Source organism: Podarcis filfolensis (genome assembly GCF_964270895.1).
Source record: "Podarcis filfolensis genome assembly, chromosome: 2".
Lineage (NCBI taxonomy): Eukaryota > Metazoa > Chordata > Lepidosauria > Squamata > Lacertidae > Podarcis > Podarcis filfolensis.
Genome location: NC_139605.1, coordinates 8,868,382 through 8,884,057, shown reverse-complemented (window position 1 = coordinate 8,884,057; position 15,676 = coordinate 8,868,382). Strand labels below are relative to the sequence as shown.

At 49.3% G+C, this 15,676-nt stretch overlaps 2 protein-coding genes across 3 annotated transcripts in view; one reads left to right on the top strand and one right to left on the bottom strand.

Moving 5' to 3' along the window:
- Positions 1 to 15,676, top strand: part of LOC310756746 (uncharacterized protein) — a 1,375,527-nt gene that overhangs the window by 164,889 nt on the left and 1,194,962 nt on the right. The gene's annotated exons all lie outside the window — the stretch shown is intronic.
- On the bottom strand, positions 1,764 to 12,817 carry LOC310756624 (uncharacterized protein). 2 transcript variants are annotated; one of them, XM_083601020.1, is made up of 5 exons: positions 12,695 to 12,817; positions 11,417 to 11,514; positions 10,580 to 11,344; positions 9,602 to 9,731; positions 1,764 to 3,065 (listed from the first exon to the last, which is right to left on the bottom strand). In XM_083601020.1, the coding sequence occupies exons 3-5, from the start codon at positions 11,330 to 11,332 to the stop codon at positions 1,834 to 1,836; spliced, it is 2,115 nt and encodes a 704-aa protein (XP_083457146.1). In that variant the 5' UTR covers positions 11,333 to 11,344; positions 11,417 to 11,514; positions 12,695 to 12,817; the 3' UTR covers positions 1,764 to 1,833. The 2 variants fall into 2 exon arrangements, with proteins under 2 accessions (XP_083457146.1, XP_083457147.1); XM_083601021.1 differs by having other exon boundaries at positions 12,487 to 12,797.

The following is a 15,676-nucleotide window of genomic DNA, read 5'->3' as shown; positions in this document are numbered from 1 at the left end:
ATTTGGCAGAGGATGAGACTCTTGATCCCAGGGTTATGGGTCTGAGCCCCACATTGGGCAAAAGTTTCCTGCACTGCAAGGGGTAGGACTAGATGACCTTCAGAGTCCCTCGCAACTCAGCAATTCTAGGAAATCTTCCTCTCCCCACAAGACCTTATGCAGCTGTGAAAATGCATGCATCATTGGATTAATAGAGGACAAAAAAATGAACCCCTTCACCCACGTCAGGCAGGATAGCTCCTTGCTCTGGAGACCTCAGACGGGAAGAGAAAAATAAATTGAATAGGGCATCATCTTCAAATGCCCTCTGCAAATACAGCCTCCCCATCTCCACACCTTGTCAGAAGTAAACCTTATTGCATTGAGTGGGGCTTCTGCCCAGTTAAATGTGTTTTGAGTGGATGCATTAACGTTCCTTATTTACAGGCTGGATTCTGTCTATCGGGGGCATCAAATGGGGTGTCCTCTGGATAATGCTGGACTCCAACTCCCCTCTGACCCATCCAGCATGGCCAGGGGTCAGAGAGGATGGGAGTTGCAGTCCGGCAGCTTCCAGAAGGGGCCCCATGGGCTGTGCTGCCCCATACATTATGCAGGGCACCTTCCCTGTGTTCCTGAGCACCACCCCAAAAACACAGTGCTCCCCCAAGGAGCGTCATTTCGGCACCAGGTACATCTGATTTCTCTCCTGGGATACTAACAGCTGGAATAACACATGCCTGTGGAATTGACCCCTCTCAAAGACCAGGCAGGAGTCTCTCTGGCTCCACTATCAGGGCCACTGACTACTGACCGGTGCAGCCTGCTCCTTTCCCTGCGTTTCCCACAGGGTGGTGGCACATCATGGAATAAAGACACCTCCCCCACACCATTGACATTTGTTGCAGCAGATGGGCAGGTTTCTGTTTTTGTTTTAAAATAAATTAACTGTAATGTATACTGAGAAGACGTTAATGTTCATTGTGAGTGGCTTTGGGGCAAAGCTTCCTTGGACAGCGACATTTGAAGAAGAAACTAAACTGAGCTGTGCAAAACTTGATGTTGGACTAAACAGACCTTTGGCTTTCCTGATAAAGTCGTACCTTGGTTCTCGAACAGAATACGTTCCGGGAGTCCATTCGACTCCTCGGAGCTGTTCAAAAACCAAGGTGCGGCTTCCGATTGGCTGCAGGACCATCCTGCAGCCAATCGGAAGCTGTGGAAGCCATGCCAGACATTCGGCTTCCAAAAATCGCTTGAAAGCCGGAACGCTCACTTCTAGGTTTTGGTAGTTTGGGAGCCAAGGCGTTTGAGATCCAAGGTACGACTGTACAGTGGTACCTCTGGTTGCGAACGGGATCCGTTCCGGAGGCCCATTCGCAACATGAAAAGAGAGCAACCTGCAGTGGCACGTCTGGGCATGCGCAGGTTGTGATTCGTTGCTTCTGCGCATGCGCGTGACATCATTTTGTGCATCTGCACATGTGCGAGCGACGAAACCCGGAAGTAACCCTTTCCGGTACTTCCGGGTCGCCACGGGACGTATCCTGAAAGAACGTAACATGAAGGGAATGTAACATGAGGTATGACTGTATTCTTAATTTAATTTAATTACTGAATGATGCGGAAAGGACCTTTTCAAGGTGGTCTCTCCATCTGCTATGAGATTTGACCGCAGCCTGACACCCTCCCCTTCCTTTTATGCCACAGATAAAAAGCACATACTTCTCCTGACCTTCCTCTTTGCCACTCAATAACAGTGGCAAATGGCAACAAAATAGAGATTTCTAAAACTCAGGACCTTATTTTATTTTCCAACCGGGGATGCCCATTGAGGTAGTTCTCCCCACCCTCTTAGCCAATCTCCCCTTCCTGTTTCAAATGGCTTCTCGCATGTACGAGGAGATTTGGCTTCTGAGTGAAGCCCTTTCCGCACTCCAGGCACTTGTATGGCTTCACCCCAGTGTGGGTTCTTTCGTGTTTGAGAAGGTTGGAGCGATGGCTGAAGTTCTTCTCGCAGACCGAGCAGTGAAACGGTTTCTCCCTCGTGTGTGTCCTGTGGTGAACGACAAAGGCCGACTTGTCCCGGAAGCTTTTGGGACAGTCCGGGCACTGGAAGGGTTTTTCTCCCGTGTGGATCTTCTCGTGCTGAACCAGGCCGGCGTTCTGAGAGAAGCATTTCCCACACTCGGCACACTTGTACGGCTTCTCACCCGTGTGAGCTCGCTTGTGTTTCATGAGGGACGACCCGTCACCAAAACTCTTCCCGCACTCTCCGCACTTGTAGGGCTTCTCTCCCGTGTGGATCCTTTCGTGCGCGAGGAGGTTGGTGCGATGACGGAAGTTCTTCCCGCACCCAGAGCACGGGTACGGTTTCTCCTCGGTGTGGATCCGTCTGTGCACGAGGAAAGCGGATTTGTTCCTGAAGCTTTTGGCGCAGTCGGGGCACTGGTGTGGCTTCTCGCCCGTGTGGATTCTCTGATGTCGAATAAGATCGAATCTCTGCCTGAAACTTTTCCCGCAGTCTTGGCAGCGATAGGGCTTCTCTCCCGTGTGGATCCTCTGGTGAGACACAAGCCCAGTGCGCCTACTAAAGCTCTGTCCACAGTCCAGGCAAGCAAAGGGCTTCTCTTGCGTGTGGGTTCTCTCATGTGCCGTAAGATGCGATCGCTGGTTGAAGTTTTTCCCGCAGTCCGGGCAGTTGAAGGGCTTCTCCCCAGTGTGGATTCTCTGATGTGCAACTAGGACATTCCTCCTGCAGAAGCTTTTCCCACAGTCGGAGCAGATGTAGGGTTTCTCTCCTGAGTGCATTCTCTGGTGTTCGGTGAGTTCTGCCTTGCAGCGAAAGGATTTTCCGCACTCAGCGCATGTCTCACCCTTGAGGAACCTTTGCTGGACTGGCATGGCAGGGAGCTGGAAAGGAATGGATTTGCCTACTTCATTATGGGGGTGAGTTTCCTGCTGGTTTTCGGATGCTGCTCCCCAGTCGGCATATCGTGATACAGTCCGTTCTGCTCTCCCTGGCAGCATCCAATGTGGTTCAGCTTCTTCAGAACTGACTGGCACAATCTTCTTCTCCTCGCCATCTGTTGGGGGGGGGGAAAGGGATCCTTAGAAAGAGAGGTTTTCCTTCCCCAAGGAAAAAGGAGGGCCTGGATAACAATCAAATACAGTGGTGCCTCACAAGACAAAATTAATTCGTTCTGCGAGTTTTTTCGTCTAGCGAATTTTTCGTCTTGCGAAGCACAGATTCCCATAGGAATGCATTGAAAATCAATTAATGTGTTCCTATGGTCAAAAAAAGTCCAAACAAAGCCAAATTTGGTACAAAAAGAGTTTATTAAGTGCTCTTTAAAGTCACACATACTGTGAAGAGCATTTCAAAAATTGAAGGAACAATAAATTAAGTTTCTAAACATGACAGAAAAACATTTAAAAATCACCAAAGTGTACAGTAGTGTACATACATTTTCTAAGACTCTGGGGGACAACTCGAAGAAGGTTCCTCTTCCACTCTTTGCTTCTTGCTGAAGAACCTGTCCATGGTCTGCTGCTTCATCCGCCTTTTCAGCACCTCCCTGAAAGACGACATGACCCTCGTATCAAAAGTGTTCGCAAGGTCATGTGCCACATGCTTGTCAGGGTGGTGCCGCTGTGCAAAAGCCTGCACATTTTTCCACTTCAGGCAAATGTCCCTCAGTTCTTTGGAGGACAGCCGTTCCTCAGTTGCTTCCTCCTCTTCCAGCGAGGCCTGCTCCTGCGCAGCCTCTGCCTGCAGTTCGACCAGCTCCTGGGTGGTCAGCTCGTGGTCGTGCTCCTCCACCAGCTCGCTGACGTCCTCCTCTGTGACCTCCAGGCCCATGGTCCTCCCCAAGGAAACAATGTGCTGCACCACTGTTGACTCTGGTGCATCAGAGTCACTTGGTGCCACACAGTCCGGCCACAGGCTGCGCCAAGCACAATTCAAAGTTCTCTGGCTGATCCCGTTCCAGGCCGTGGTGATCATCTTCAAGCAGGTGACGATGTCGAAGTGGTCTTTCCAGAATTCCCGCAGGGTGATGGTGGTGCAATCAGTCACCTCGAAGCATCGCCTGAAAAGCTCCTTGGTGTAGAGTTTTTTGAAATTGGCGATGACCTGCTGATCCATCGGCTGGAGCAGTGGTGTGGTGTTAGGCGGCAGGAACATGATGCTGATGAAGCTGAACTCCTCCAACAAGTCCTCCTCAAGGCTTTTAGGATGAGCAGGAGCATTGTCCATCAGAAGCAAAGCCTTCAGCGGCAGGTCGTTGTCCAGCAGGTACTGTTTGACAGCAGGGCCAAAAGCAAGATTGACCCAGTCCACAAACAGCACACGTGTGACCCAAGCCTTACTGTTGGATCGCCACATGACACTCAGCTGCTCCTTGTCGACCTTGTGTTTCTTGAAGGCCCGTGGGTTCTCCAAGTGGTACACCAGCAGGGGCTTGATCTTCAGGTCGCCGCTTGCGTTGGCACAGAAGAGCAGGGTCAGACGGTCCTTCATGGGCTTGTGGCCAGGCAACTTGGCCTCCTCCTGAGTGATGAAAGTCCTTTTGGGCATCCTCTTCCAAAACAGCCCGGTCTCGTCACAGTTGAAGACCTGCTGTGGAACGTAGCCCTCCGTCTTCACAACCTCCAGGAACTCCGCTGCAAAGTCTTCAGCCGCAGGAACATCAGAACTGGCAGCCTCTCCATGCCTGACCACGCTGTGGATTCCAGATCTCGTCTTGAACCGGTCAAACCAGCCTCTGCTTGCCTTGAAGACTTCTGGCTCACCTGAGGTTCCTGGCTGTTCCCGGACGAGGTCTGCGTGCAAGGCCTTGGCCTTCTCACAAATGACGGCCTCAGTCACTGTGTCCCCTGCACGCTGCTTCTCTTCTAACCAAATGAGCAGCAACTTCTCCACCTCCTCCAGAACAGCTGGGCGGTTCTTCACGATCCTGGTGACTCCCTTGGCTGCATCAGTCGCAAGGATCTTCTCCCTCATCTTCAGGATGGTCCCGATGGTCGATGGATTCCTCCCGTACTCCCTGGCGAGGTCTGTCACACGCATTCCACCGTCGTGCTTCCGGATGATCTCCTTCTTCATTTCCAGCGTAACCTTCTCCTTCTTCCTCTCGCCGGCCTCTGCAGCAGCAGTCTTCTTGGGCCCCATGACAGCACAGCTCCTACCTTCGCAAACCCCCCCAAAAAAGAAATCAGTGCTTCACATTCAAAAAATTAAAAAGCACCAAACCTCCTAGAAAACACACAAGCTTCCAGATTCTTGCAAACCCCTTCTCAACTACAGTGGTGCCCCACAAGATGAATGCCTCGTAAGACGAAAAACTCGCTAGACGAAAGGGTTTTTCGTTTTTTGAGGTGTTTCGCAAGACGAATTTCCCTATGGGCTTGCTTCGCAAGACGAAAACGTCTTGCAAGTTTGTTTCCTTTTTCGTAAAACTGTTAATACCCAGGGTGCATTGCTTGAAGAGGTGCAGTTGCGACTTGACTTCGAGGAGCAACTCATAGCACGCGGTGTGGTAGCCTTTTTTGAGGTTTTTGAAGACTTTGGTGATTTTTGAAGCTTTTCCAAAACTTCTTTTGCAGCCATTTGGTAAGTTAAACTTTTAAAACTTTTTTGGGGGGTTTTGGATTTTTGGTTGGGGTGCTTGGAATTCAAGGACTTGGTGTTGGGGAGGGGTTTGCAAGAATCTGGAAGCTTGTGTGGTTTTTTTCTGCATTTTTATGATTTTTTGTGACCATTGGGCCACTCTGCTGTTTTTTAAAAAAAAAATCTGGGTTTGAATTTCTGTGTAGTGGGTGGCTGGGGGAACAGTTGAGGAGGGGTTTGCAAGAATCTGGGAACTTGTGTGGTTTTTTTTTTTGAATTTTTATGATTTTTTGTGACCATTGGGCCACTCTGCTGTTTTAAAAAATTTCTGGATTTGAATTTCTGTGTGGTGGGTGACTGGGGGAACAGTTGAGGAGGGGTTTGCAAGAATCTGGGAGCTTGTTTTTTTTTTTTTTTGAATTTTTATTATTTTCTGTGACCATTGGGCCACTCTGCTGTTGTTTAAAAAAAATTTCTGGGTTTGAATTTCTGTGTGGTGGGTGGCTGGGGGAACAGTTGAGGAGGGGTTTGCAAGAATCTGGGAGCTTGTGTGGTTTTTTCTGCATTTTTATGATTTTCTGTGACCATTGGGCCATGTTGTTTTTTTTTTTTTTAAATTATGGGTTTGAATTTCTGTGTGGTGGGTGGCTGGGGGAACAGTTGGGGAGGGGTTTGCAAGAATCTGGGAGCTTGTGTGGTTTTTTCTGCATTTTTATGATTTTCTGTGACCATTGGGCCATGTTGTTGTTTTTTTAAAAAAAATTTATGGGTTTGAATTTCTGTGCGGTGGGTGGCTGGGGGAACAGTTGGGGAGGGGTTTGCAACAGTTGGGGAGGGGCTGGGGGAACAGTTGGGGAGGGGTTTGCAACAGTTGGGGAGGGGTTTGCAATTTCTGTGTGGTGGGTGGCTGGGGGAACAGTTGAGGTTTTTGAAGACTTTGGTGATTTTTGAAGCTTTTCCAAAACTTCTTTTGCAGCCATTTGGTAAGTTAAACTTTTAAAACTTTTTTGGGGGTTTTTGGATTTTGGGTTTGAATTTCTATGTGGTGGGTGGCTGGGTGCTTTTGAATTTTTTGGATGTGAAGCACTGATTTTTTTGGGGGGGTTTGCGAAGGTAGGAGCTGTGCTGTCATGGGGCCCAAGAAGACTGCTGCTGCAGAGGCCGGCGAGAGGAAGAAGGAGAAGGTTACGCTGGAAATGAAGAAGGAGATCATCTGGAAGCACGACGGTGGAATGCGTGTGACAGACCTCGCCAGGGAATACGGGAGGAATCCATCGACCATCGGGACCATCCTGAAGATGAGGGAGAAGATCCTTGCGACTGATGCAGCCAAGGGAGTCACCAGGATCGTGAAGAACCGCCCAGCTGTTCTGGAGGAGGTGGAGAAGTTGCTGCTCATCTGGTTAGAAGAGAAGCAGCGTGCAGGGGACACAGTGACTGAGGCCGTCATTTGTGAGAAGGCCAAGGCCTTGCACGCAGACCTCGTCCGGGAACAGCCAGGAACCTCAGGCGAGCCAGAAGTCTTCAAGGCAAGCAGAGGTTGGTTTGACTGGTTCAAGGCAAGATCTGGAATCCACAGCGTGGTCAGGCATGAAGAGGCTGCCAGTTCTGATGTTCCTGCGGCTGAAGACTTTGCAGCGGAGTTCCTGGAGGTTGTGAAGACGGAGGGCTACGTTCCACAGCAGGTCTTCAACTGCGACGAGACTGGGCTGTTTTGGAAGAGGATGCCCAAAAGGACTTTCATCACACAGGAGGAGGCCAAGTTGCCTGGCCACAAGCCCATGAAGGACCGTCTGACCCTGCTCTTCTGTGCCAACGCAAGCGGCGACCTGAAGATCAAGCCCCTGCTGGTGTACCACTCGGAGAATCCACGGGCCTTCAAGAAACACAAGGTCGACAAGGAGCAGCTGAGTGTCATGTGGCGATCCAACAGTAAGGCTTGGGTCACACGTGTGCTGTTTGTGGACTGGGTCAATCTTGCTTTTGGCCCTGCTGTCAAACAGTACCTGCTGGACAACGACCTGCCGCTGAAGGCTTTGCTTCTGATGGACAATGCTCCTGCTCATCCTAAAAGCCTTGAGGAGGACTTGTTGGAGGAGTTCAGCTTCATCAGCATCATGTTCCTGCCGCCTAACACCACACCACTGCTCCAGCCGATGGATCAGCAGGTCATCGCCAATTTCAAAAAACTCTACACCAAGGAGCTTTTCAGGCAATGCTTCGAGGTGACTGATTGCACCACCATCACCCTGCGGGAATTCTGGAAGGACCACTTCGACATCGTCACCTGCTTGAAGATGATCACCACGGCCTGGAACGGGATTAGCCAGAGAACTTTGAATTGCGCTTGGCGCAGCCTGTGGCCAGACTGTGTGGCACCAAGTGACTCTGATGCACCAGAGTCAACAGTGGTGCAGGACATTGTTTCCTTGGGGAGGACCATGGGCCTGGAGGTCACAGAGGAGGACGTCAGCGAGCTGGTGGAGGAGCACGACCACGAGCTGACCACCCAGGAGCTGGTCGAACTGCAGGCAGAGGCTGCGCAGGAACAGGCCTCGCTGGAAGAGGAGGAAGCAACTGAGGAACGGCTGTCCTCCAAAGAACTGAGGGACATTTGCCTGAAGTGGAAAAATGTGCAGGCTTTTGCACAGCGGCACCACCCTGACAAGGACCTGACACATGACCTTGCGAACACTTTTGATACGAGGGTCATGTCGCCTTTCAGGGAGGTGCTGAAAAGGCGGATGAAGCAGCAGACCATGGACAGGTTCTTCAGCAAGAAGCAAAGAGTGGAAGAGGAACCTTCTTCGAGTTGTCCCCCAGAGTCTTAGAAAATGTACTGTACACTTTGTTGATTTTTAAATGTTTTTCTGTCATGTTTAGAAACTTAATTTATTGTTCCTTCAATTTTTGAAATGCTCTTTACAGTATGTGTGACTTTAAAGAGCAGTTAATAAACTCTTGTTGTACCAACTTTGGCTTTGTTTGGACTTTTTTTGACCATAGGAACGCATTAATTGATTTTCAATGCATTCCTATGGGATTTCGTGCTTCGCAAGACGAAAAATTCGCTGGACGAAAAAACTCGCAGAACGAATTAATTTCGTCTTGCGAGGCACCACTGTATTCCCCCAGCCACCCACCACACAGAAATTCAAACCCAGAAATCTTTTTTTTAACAACAGCAGAGTGCCCCAATGGTCACAAAAAATCATAAAAACGCAGAAAAAAAACACACAAGCTTCCAGATTCTTGCAAACCCCTCCTCAACTATTCCCCCAGCCACCCACCACACAGAAATCCAAACCCAGAAATCTTTTTTTTAACAACAGCAGAGTGCCCCAATGGTCACAAAAAATCATAAAAATGCAGAAAAAAAACACAAGCTTCCAGATTCTTGCAAACCCCTCCCCAACACCAAGTCCTTGAATTCCAAACACCCCAACCCAAAACCCAAAACCCCCCAAAAAAGTTTTAAAAGTTTAACTTATCAAATGGCTGCAAAAGAAGTTTTGGAAAAGCTTCAAAAATCACCGAAGTCTTCAAAAAACTCAAAAAAGGCTACCACACCGCGTGCTATGAGTTGCTCCTAGAAGTCAAGTCGCAACTGCACCTCTTCAAGCAATGCACCCTGGGTATTAACGGTTTTAAGAAAAAGGAAACAAACTTGCAAGACGTTTTCGTCTTGCGAAGCAAGCCCATAGGGAAATTCGTCTTGCGAAGCAACTCAAAAAACGAAAAACTCTTTCGTCTTGCGAGTTTTTCGTCTTACGAGGCATTTGTCTTGCGAGGTACCACTGTAAGGGGTTTGGGGCCCAGTTATTTGAAGGACCACCTACAGGAACCCACACAAGCCCTAAGAGTGGCTTCAGAGATCCTGATTGCTAGTGCACCTCTAAGGTCAGTTAGATTGGTGGGCACTAGATCTCTGGCCAGAGCCTGTATTGTGATGGCCCCTCACTTCCATAACTTGCTCCACAAGAGAACTCCCCCCAGCCAAAGACTCCTCACCCAGCCAAGGGGCATCAGCAGCTGTATCCTCCTGCTTGACCACTCTGATGAGCGACCACTCGCCGGAGTCTGACAGAGCCCTGTCGGCCTCAGGGGAATCATCTGCTTTCTCCTTGAAGGGCCAGAGGACCTGAAACAGCAGAAAGAACAAGACAAAGAAATGGGTGCGAATCGCCTGATATTCAGGGGTGGGGAACCTCTGGAGCTTCTCCAGACGCTACAGGACTTTAATTCCCATCAGCCCCCAGCCAGCATGGCCAAGGGTCAGGGGAGTGGGAGTCCAGCAACATCTGGAGGGCCAAAGACTGAGTCAGGCCATTGGCCCATCTTTCACAGTACTGCCTACACTGACTGGCAGCAGCTCTCCAGAATCTCAAGGAGACCTTCTTCAGGCAAAGGCTGTCCTCTGTGCTGTCTTTGAAGGGGGATGCATTAAACCAGCTGGGGCAGGATCTCAAGACAGGAACTGGAGCACAGGAAACCATCCACATAGCCTCTCTCTTCTCTCTCAAGATGCCAGATACAGAGCCCTGCCTGCCTGTTCACAGCAGTGGAAGCTGGTCCATTAGGGCAGAGAGAGTGTTGCCCACCATCCTTAGTCTTCCCCCAGCAAGTGGCGTTCTAAGGTACACTGCCTCAGAACCTGGAGGTTCTACTTTGCCAATGAAGCCAACCCCTGCTGATTCGGCCAGATCCCATTTTCGAACCATCTAGGGCAAGCATAGGCAAACTCGGCCCTCCAGATGTTTTTGACCTTCAACTCCCATGATCCCTAGCTAGCAGGACCACTGGGTCAAGGATGATGGGAATTGTAGTCCCAAGACATCTGGAGGGTCGAGTCTGCCTATGCCTGATCTAAGGGAGCAGTCAGTCCAATGCATATTTACAGTCAGCAAAAACTGCCCCAATGGCTAGTCCTCTGGGCTCCTTGCCACTGTTCGTTTTGTTCTTCCCAGGACTGCTCTCCTGCCCTCTCACCTGTTGTATTTCGTGCTCGTTCTCTTGCTGCCTCTCCAGGAAATCCTCCGCCAGGCCGACTGCCTGACCGCAAGTCTCCGGCCCGCCTTCCCTGACCCAGTTCTGCATCTCCGGGGGCAGGACAGCCAGGAACTGCTCCAGGATCACCAGCTCCAGGATCTGCTCCTTGGTGCGCTTCTCCGGCTGCAGCCACCGATGGCAGAGCCTCCACAGCATCCCACAGAGATCTCGCGGCCCCTCGGCCTCCTGGTAGAGGAACTGCCTGAAGCACAGGCGCTCCACCTCCTGGCTGGGAGCCTCCTTCTTCACTTCCCCACGATCCAGGGCCAAAATGCTCTGGGTGGGCGGGGGGACGTCTCCTCCAGGGCCGGGCAGGTGGCGGATCACCCTGCCTCGCCCAATGTCCGGTCGCCCCTCAAAGGAAGCCTGCGCGTCCCTTGGGCCATTGCTGGCCAGCTGCAGGTTTCCTGGCTCAGACTGTGGAGATCTCACAGCCTTCAGGAGCCCCTGACACTGAGCTTCCCAGCACTCCTCCTGAGGCACTTCCTCGGGTTCCTGCTTAATGTGCTCTGTTATGGTCCCTTCCCACAATTCCTTGAGGCTCTCTGAGCGGACGGCCAAGGGGCCTGTTCCTGCAGCCTCCTCCGGTTCAGACTCCGATGCCTCCTCCTGGGCCTCCGTCTTCACTGTGTCCTCCAGCAGGGCATCTCGGGGGACAGCCCAGACAGCTGCATTCCTGCGTTCGGACGCCATCACCTCTCTTAACTTGGCAGGGGTCACTCACACACTGTTATCCCATGTTTCTCAGTGATGTCAACTGCCATCGGACGCCATCACCTCTCTTAACTTGGCAGGGGTCACTCACACACTGTTATCCCATGTTTCTCAGTGATGTCAACTGCCAGGTCCAGGATTGTTTATAAGGCCCGGTGCCTCTGCAAGGAAAGAGAATCAGTGGGATCTGCAGCAAAAAGTTGGAGCGTGGAACACTCCTGTTCAGGATACTCCATTCCATTCTCTGCCCCCATGTTTTCCATCCCACCAATCAGCAGCCAGCATTCTGTGCACACTGAGCATGCTCAGTCCTCAGAGAACTGTAGCTCTGTGAGGGGCATAGGGGGTCTCCTCTCAGCACTCTTAACAAACTACAGTTCCCAGGATTCTTTGGGGGAAGCCATGACAGTTTAAAGGTAAAGGACCCCTGACCATCAGGTCCGGTCATGGCTGACTCTGGGGTTGCAGCGCTCATCTCGCTTTATTTGCCGAGGGAGCTGGCGTTCAGCTTCCAGGTCATGTGGCCAGCATGACTATGCCGCTTCTGGCGAACCAGAGCAATGCACGGAAACGCCGTTTACCTTCCCGCTGGAGTGGTACCTATTTATTTACTTGCACTTTGACGTGCTTTCGAACTGCTAGGTTGGCAGGAGCAGGGACCGAGCAACGGGAGCTCACTCCGTCGCAGGGATTCGAACCGCTGACCTTCTGATCGGCAAGTCCTAGGCTCTGTGGTTTAACCCACAGCACTACCCATGTCATTGCGCTAAATGCATAGTGCAGATGGCCCCCTGATTACAGCCCTTTCACATGAGAGTCCAGTCCTGGTTTCCCACTGCACTTTCTCACATTCAGAATGGTCCTTTCATTTTTGCAGGGTGGGAGAAGGAGTTGTTGCTGCTATTTCTAACCAACTGGCAATCAAGGAGCCTTAGAGACTCTTAGTGATCTACTGCAAATCACCCCGTCTGACTTCTGACCACCCCGACATAATGTCCCTGAAGACCTAGCCATGATGAAGAATAGTCCTTGATAGACTTTATGTTTAAAAGGGGTGGGACAGAGAAATCCACAGAGGATGTTCTAAAACTCATCAGAGCTCCGTGGAACCTGCATGTTCAGGAGCAGTTTACCTGTGATCACAAGATGCTGGAGGCAGAGAGCAGCAAGAGGTTTGCTGCTGCCTTGCTGCCTCTGAGCATCCCAGAGAGGTCTGGCTGCCCACTGTTGGGAGCAGGAGGCTGGTTTGGGAGGGGTCTGTCTGATCCAGCAGATCCCTAAAGCAAACCTTCCTATTCCAGGCCAGCTCTCTGCTCCTGCCTCAAGGCGCTTCACACTTACCGGATTCCCTCCCAGGAGCTGAAAAATCTCTTTTCCCAGCCTCTACTTTGCAGCAAAGAAAAGCATCATAGAGTCGCTAAGGGGGAGAAAAGGAAGAGGAGGGCCTTCGATAGTCAGAACAATTTCGTTCGAAGTGCCGCTCTGGAAATCCCGACTCTCTCAGCTTAACCCTTTGTGACAACCAGACCACAGAGTAGACTAAAGGGATTCCCCCTTTCTTTTCTATAATTTCTGTGTCATGAGAGAGGAAAAGCCAAACGTTAAAAATAAATTGATATGGAATAAATTATAAATAAAACCAGCAGTTAAAAGTATATTTCCCGCAAATGCTAATTATAATTATAGTTTATTGAATTTATATACCACCCTATACCCAGGGTCCATGGGGTCATGAAGAGTCGGACACGACTAAACGGCTAAACAACAACATACCCAGGGGTCCCAGGGCGGTTCACAGAATAAAATCAAGATATAAAACCACAAAATACCTAATACAAAATAAAAACAACAACCCAATAGCCCCCTCAAAAACACACACACACATTTTAAAAGGTCATAGGATGTTAGTGAGATCAACCAAACGCCTGCCAACCTTACAAATCTGGGCAGATACAGACAGATTACACACTAACCCATCTGTAGAAGAAAAAAATGTTTGCCTCTGTCTGGAAGTGTATGTGAATTGAAACCCTCCCCTTAATTATGCTCACACCTTTTCCTCTCTGCACATGCCCAGGTGAAAGGAGAAAGAAGCAGTCTTGGGATGCTTCACCCAACTGCAGTCATCTGGCAGGTGTGGATAAACCCCACATTGCTGAGACCACCCACAGCTGTTTTCAAATGAGCACACTACTCTAAACAGCCATGGCTACACACACACACCTACAAAATAACAATATTGGGATCTATAGTTTGTTAAGGGTGCTGTGAGTTGTTCACAAATGCCTATTCCGTTCACAGAGCTACAGTCCTCAGAGCCGTTTAACAATAAATCCGGCTTCACAGGGAATTTTGGGAACTGTAGCTCCATGAGGGTGTGATAAACAAAAATCTGCCCTTATTCCCTTATAGGGGACACAAGAGCCCTTATAGAGTCCTTTGTAGGTTCTCCATCGGTCGGAGAAAATAACAGAGGCCAACCAGAGAATATTGAGAAGCAAAGCAGCTAGTAAGCCTGGTCTTTATTGAATTGTTGCAACAGGGTGCCCCCTTCACACGCAGGAGAAGGAGGAGGACCCCGAACAAAGGTGTGCCCGCCCTTATATAGACATTTTAAATTGCCCGCCCTGGAGTCCAAGACACGCTCCCCAGAAACATCATACATCACAGAAGGGGTGTAGCTCAAGACCACCCCCAGATAATATCATACCTACATCACAGAAAGGGCAGTCCACAACAGAAATCTGAGTGCGTTGTTTATCTTCTGTCTGGCAGGTTACCTGTTAATGGTCACTTGACTGGATTACCTGGGGAGCCTGGCCAGTCTTTTGTAATGATAAATACTTAGTTCCTGAGCCAGGTCACGGGCTCATCCTATTCATACACAGACATACCCTTAAGACAGGATTTGTGAACAAAAAGACAATGGGGAGGCTTTTCCATTTTCCTTCGACCTTGCAGAGAAATATTTGAGGTCAATTTGGGAGGGACAAAATGGTTTCAGGACTTTTTCTGTGGGGTTTCAGACATGTGGTTTATATATGCAGTTATGAACATTTTATATACACACACACACACACACACACACACACACACACAGTGCTACCTCCAGTTACATACACTTCAGGTTACAGACTCCGCTAACCCAGAAATAGTGCTTCAGGTTAAGAACTTTGCTTCAGGATAAGAACAGAAATCGTGGTCCAGCGGCGCGGCGGCAGTGGGAGGCATTAGCTAAAGTGGTGCTTCAGGTTAAGAACAGTTTCAGGTTAAGAACAGACCTCCGGAACAAATTAAGTACTTAACCCGAGGTACCACTGTGTATGTATGTATGTATGTATGTGTGTGTGTATATATATATATATATATATATATATATATATATATATGGCCTTAATTTTTTTTATTTCAAGGGGAACAGTGGTCTCCTAGCAACTGTCAGCACCATTAACAAACTACAACTCCTAGATTTATTATTATTTTTTTGCAGGGGAGGGGAGGCATTACTGTTTATAATAGTAATCATCGTGTTTTAAATGCATATGTAGGTGAATGCCACCCTATGTTCTATCACAAACGTTTCCCAAGTCGCCCCTTTGCCTTCCCCTTTGAGTCCCCAGTAACATTCTCTTGGTAGGATGAGAGAGGCGCTCTTGGGAATCATAGGAACAGAACTACCTAAATTGTACAGTGGTACCTCGGGTTACATACGCTTCAGGTTACAGACTCCGCTAACCCAGAAATCGTGCTTCAGGTTAAGAACTTTGCTTCAGGGTGAGAACAGAAATCGTGCTCTGGTGGCGCAGTGGCAGCAGGAGGCCCCATTAGCTAAAGTGGTGCTTCAGGTTAAGAACAGTTTCAGGTTAAGAACGGACCTCCAGAACAAATTAAGTACTTAACCTGAGATACCACTGTATAGCAATTTATTCATTTATGTGACTACAGCGGCAAGAATATTACTTTTCGCAAAATGGAAAGAAATCCCAGCAAAGGAAAAAGGAATACAAAAACTTATGGAAACGGCGAAACTTACTGGAAGAATAAGAAATCAAGAAAACAAACTTTTATAAAAGAATGGAAATTGTTTATTGAATATTTACAGATAAATTGTAAACAGATAAAAACACTGGCAGGATTATTGTAATAACCTGCAGCTACATTAAGAGTACTGTACAGTGGTACCTCTGGTTATGTACTCAATTCGTTCTGGAGGTCCATTCTTAACCTGAAACTGTTCTTAACCTGAAGCACCACTTTAGCTAATGGGGCCTCCCGCTGCTGCTGCGCCGCCGTCGTGCAATTTCTGTTCTCATCCTGAAGCAA

Coding starts and splice junctions, on each gene's coding strand:
- LOC310756624 (XM_083601020.1), bottom strand. CDS start 11,332: ATGGCGTCCGAACGCAGGAATGCAGCTGTCTGGGCTGTCCCCCGAGAT. Junction 9,732..10,579: donor ACGAGCACGAAATACAACAG/GTGAGAGGGCAG, acceptor CTGCTGTTTCAG/GTCCTCTGGCCCTTCAAGGA. Junction 3,066..9,601: donor TGCTGATGCCCCTTGGCTGG/GTGAGGAGTCTT, acceptor CCCCCCCAACAG/ATGGCGAGGAGAAGAAGATT.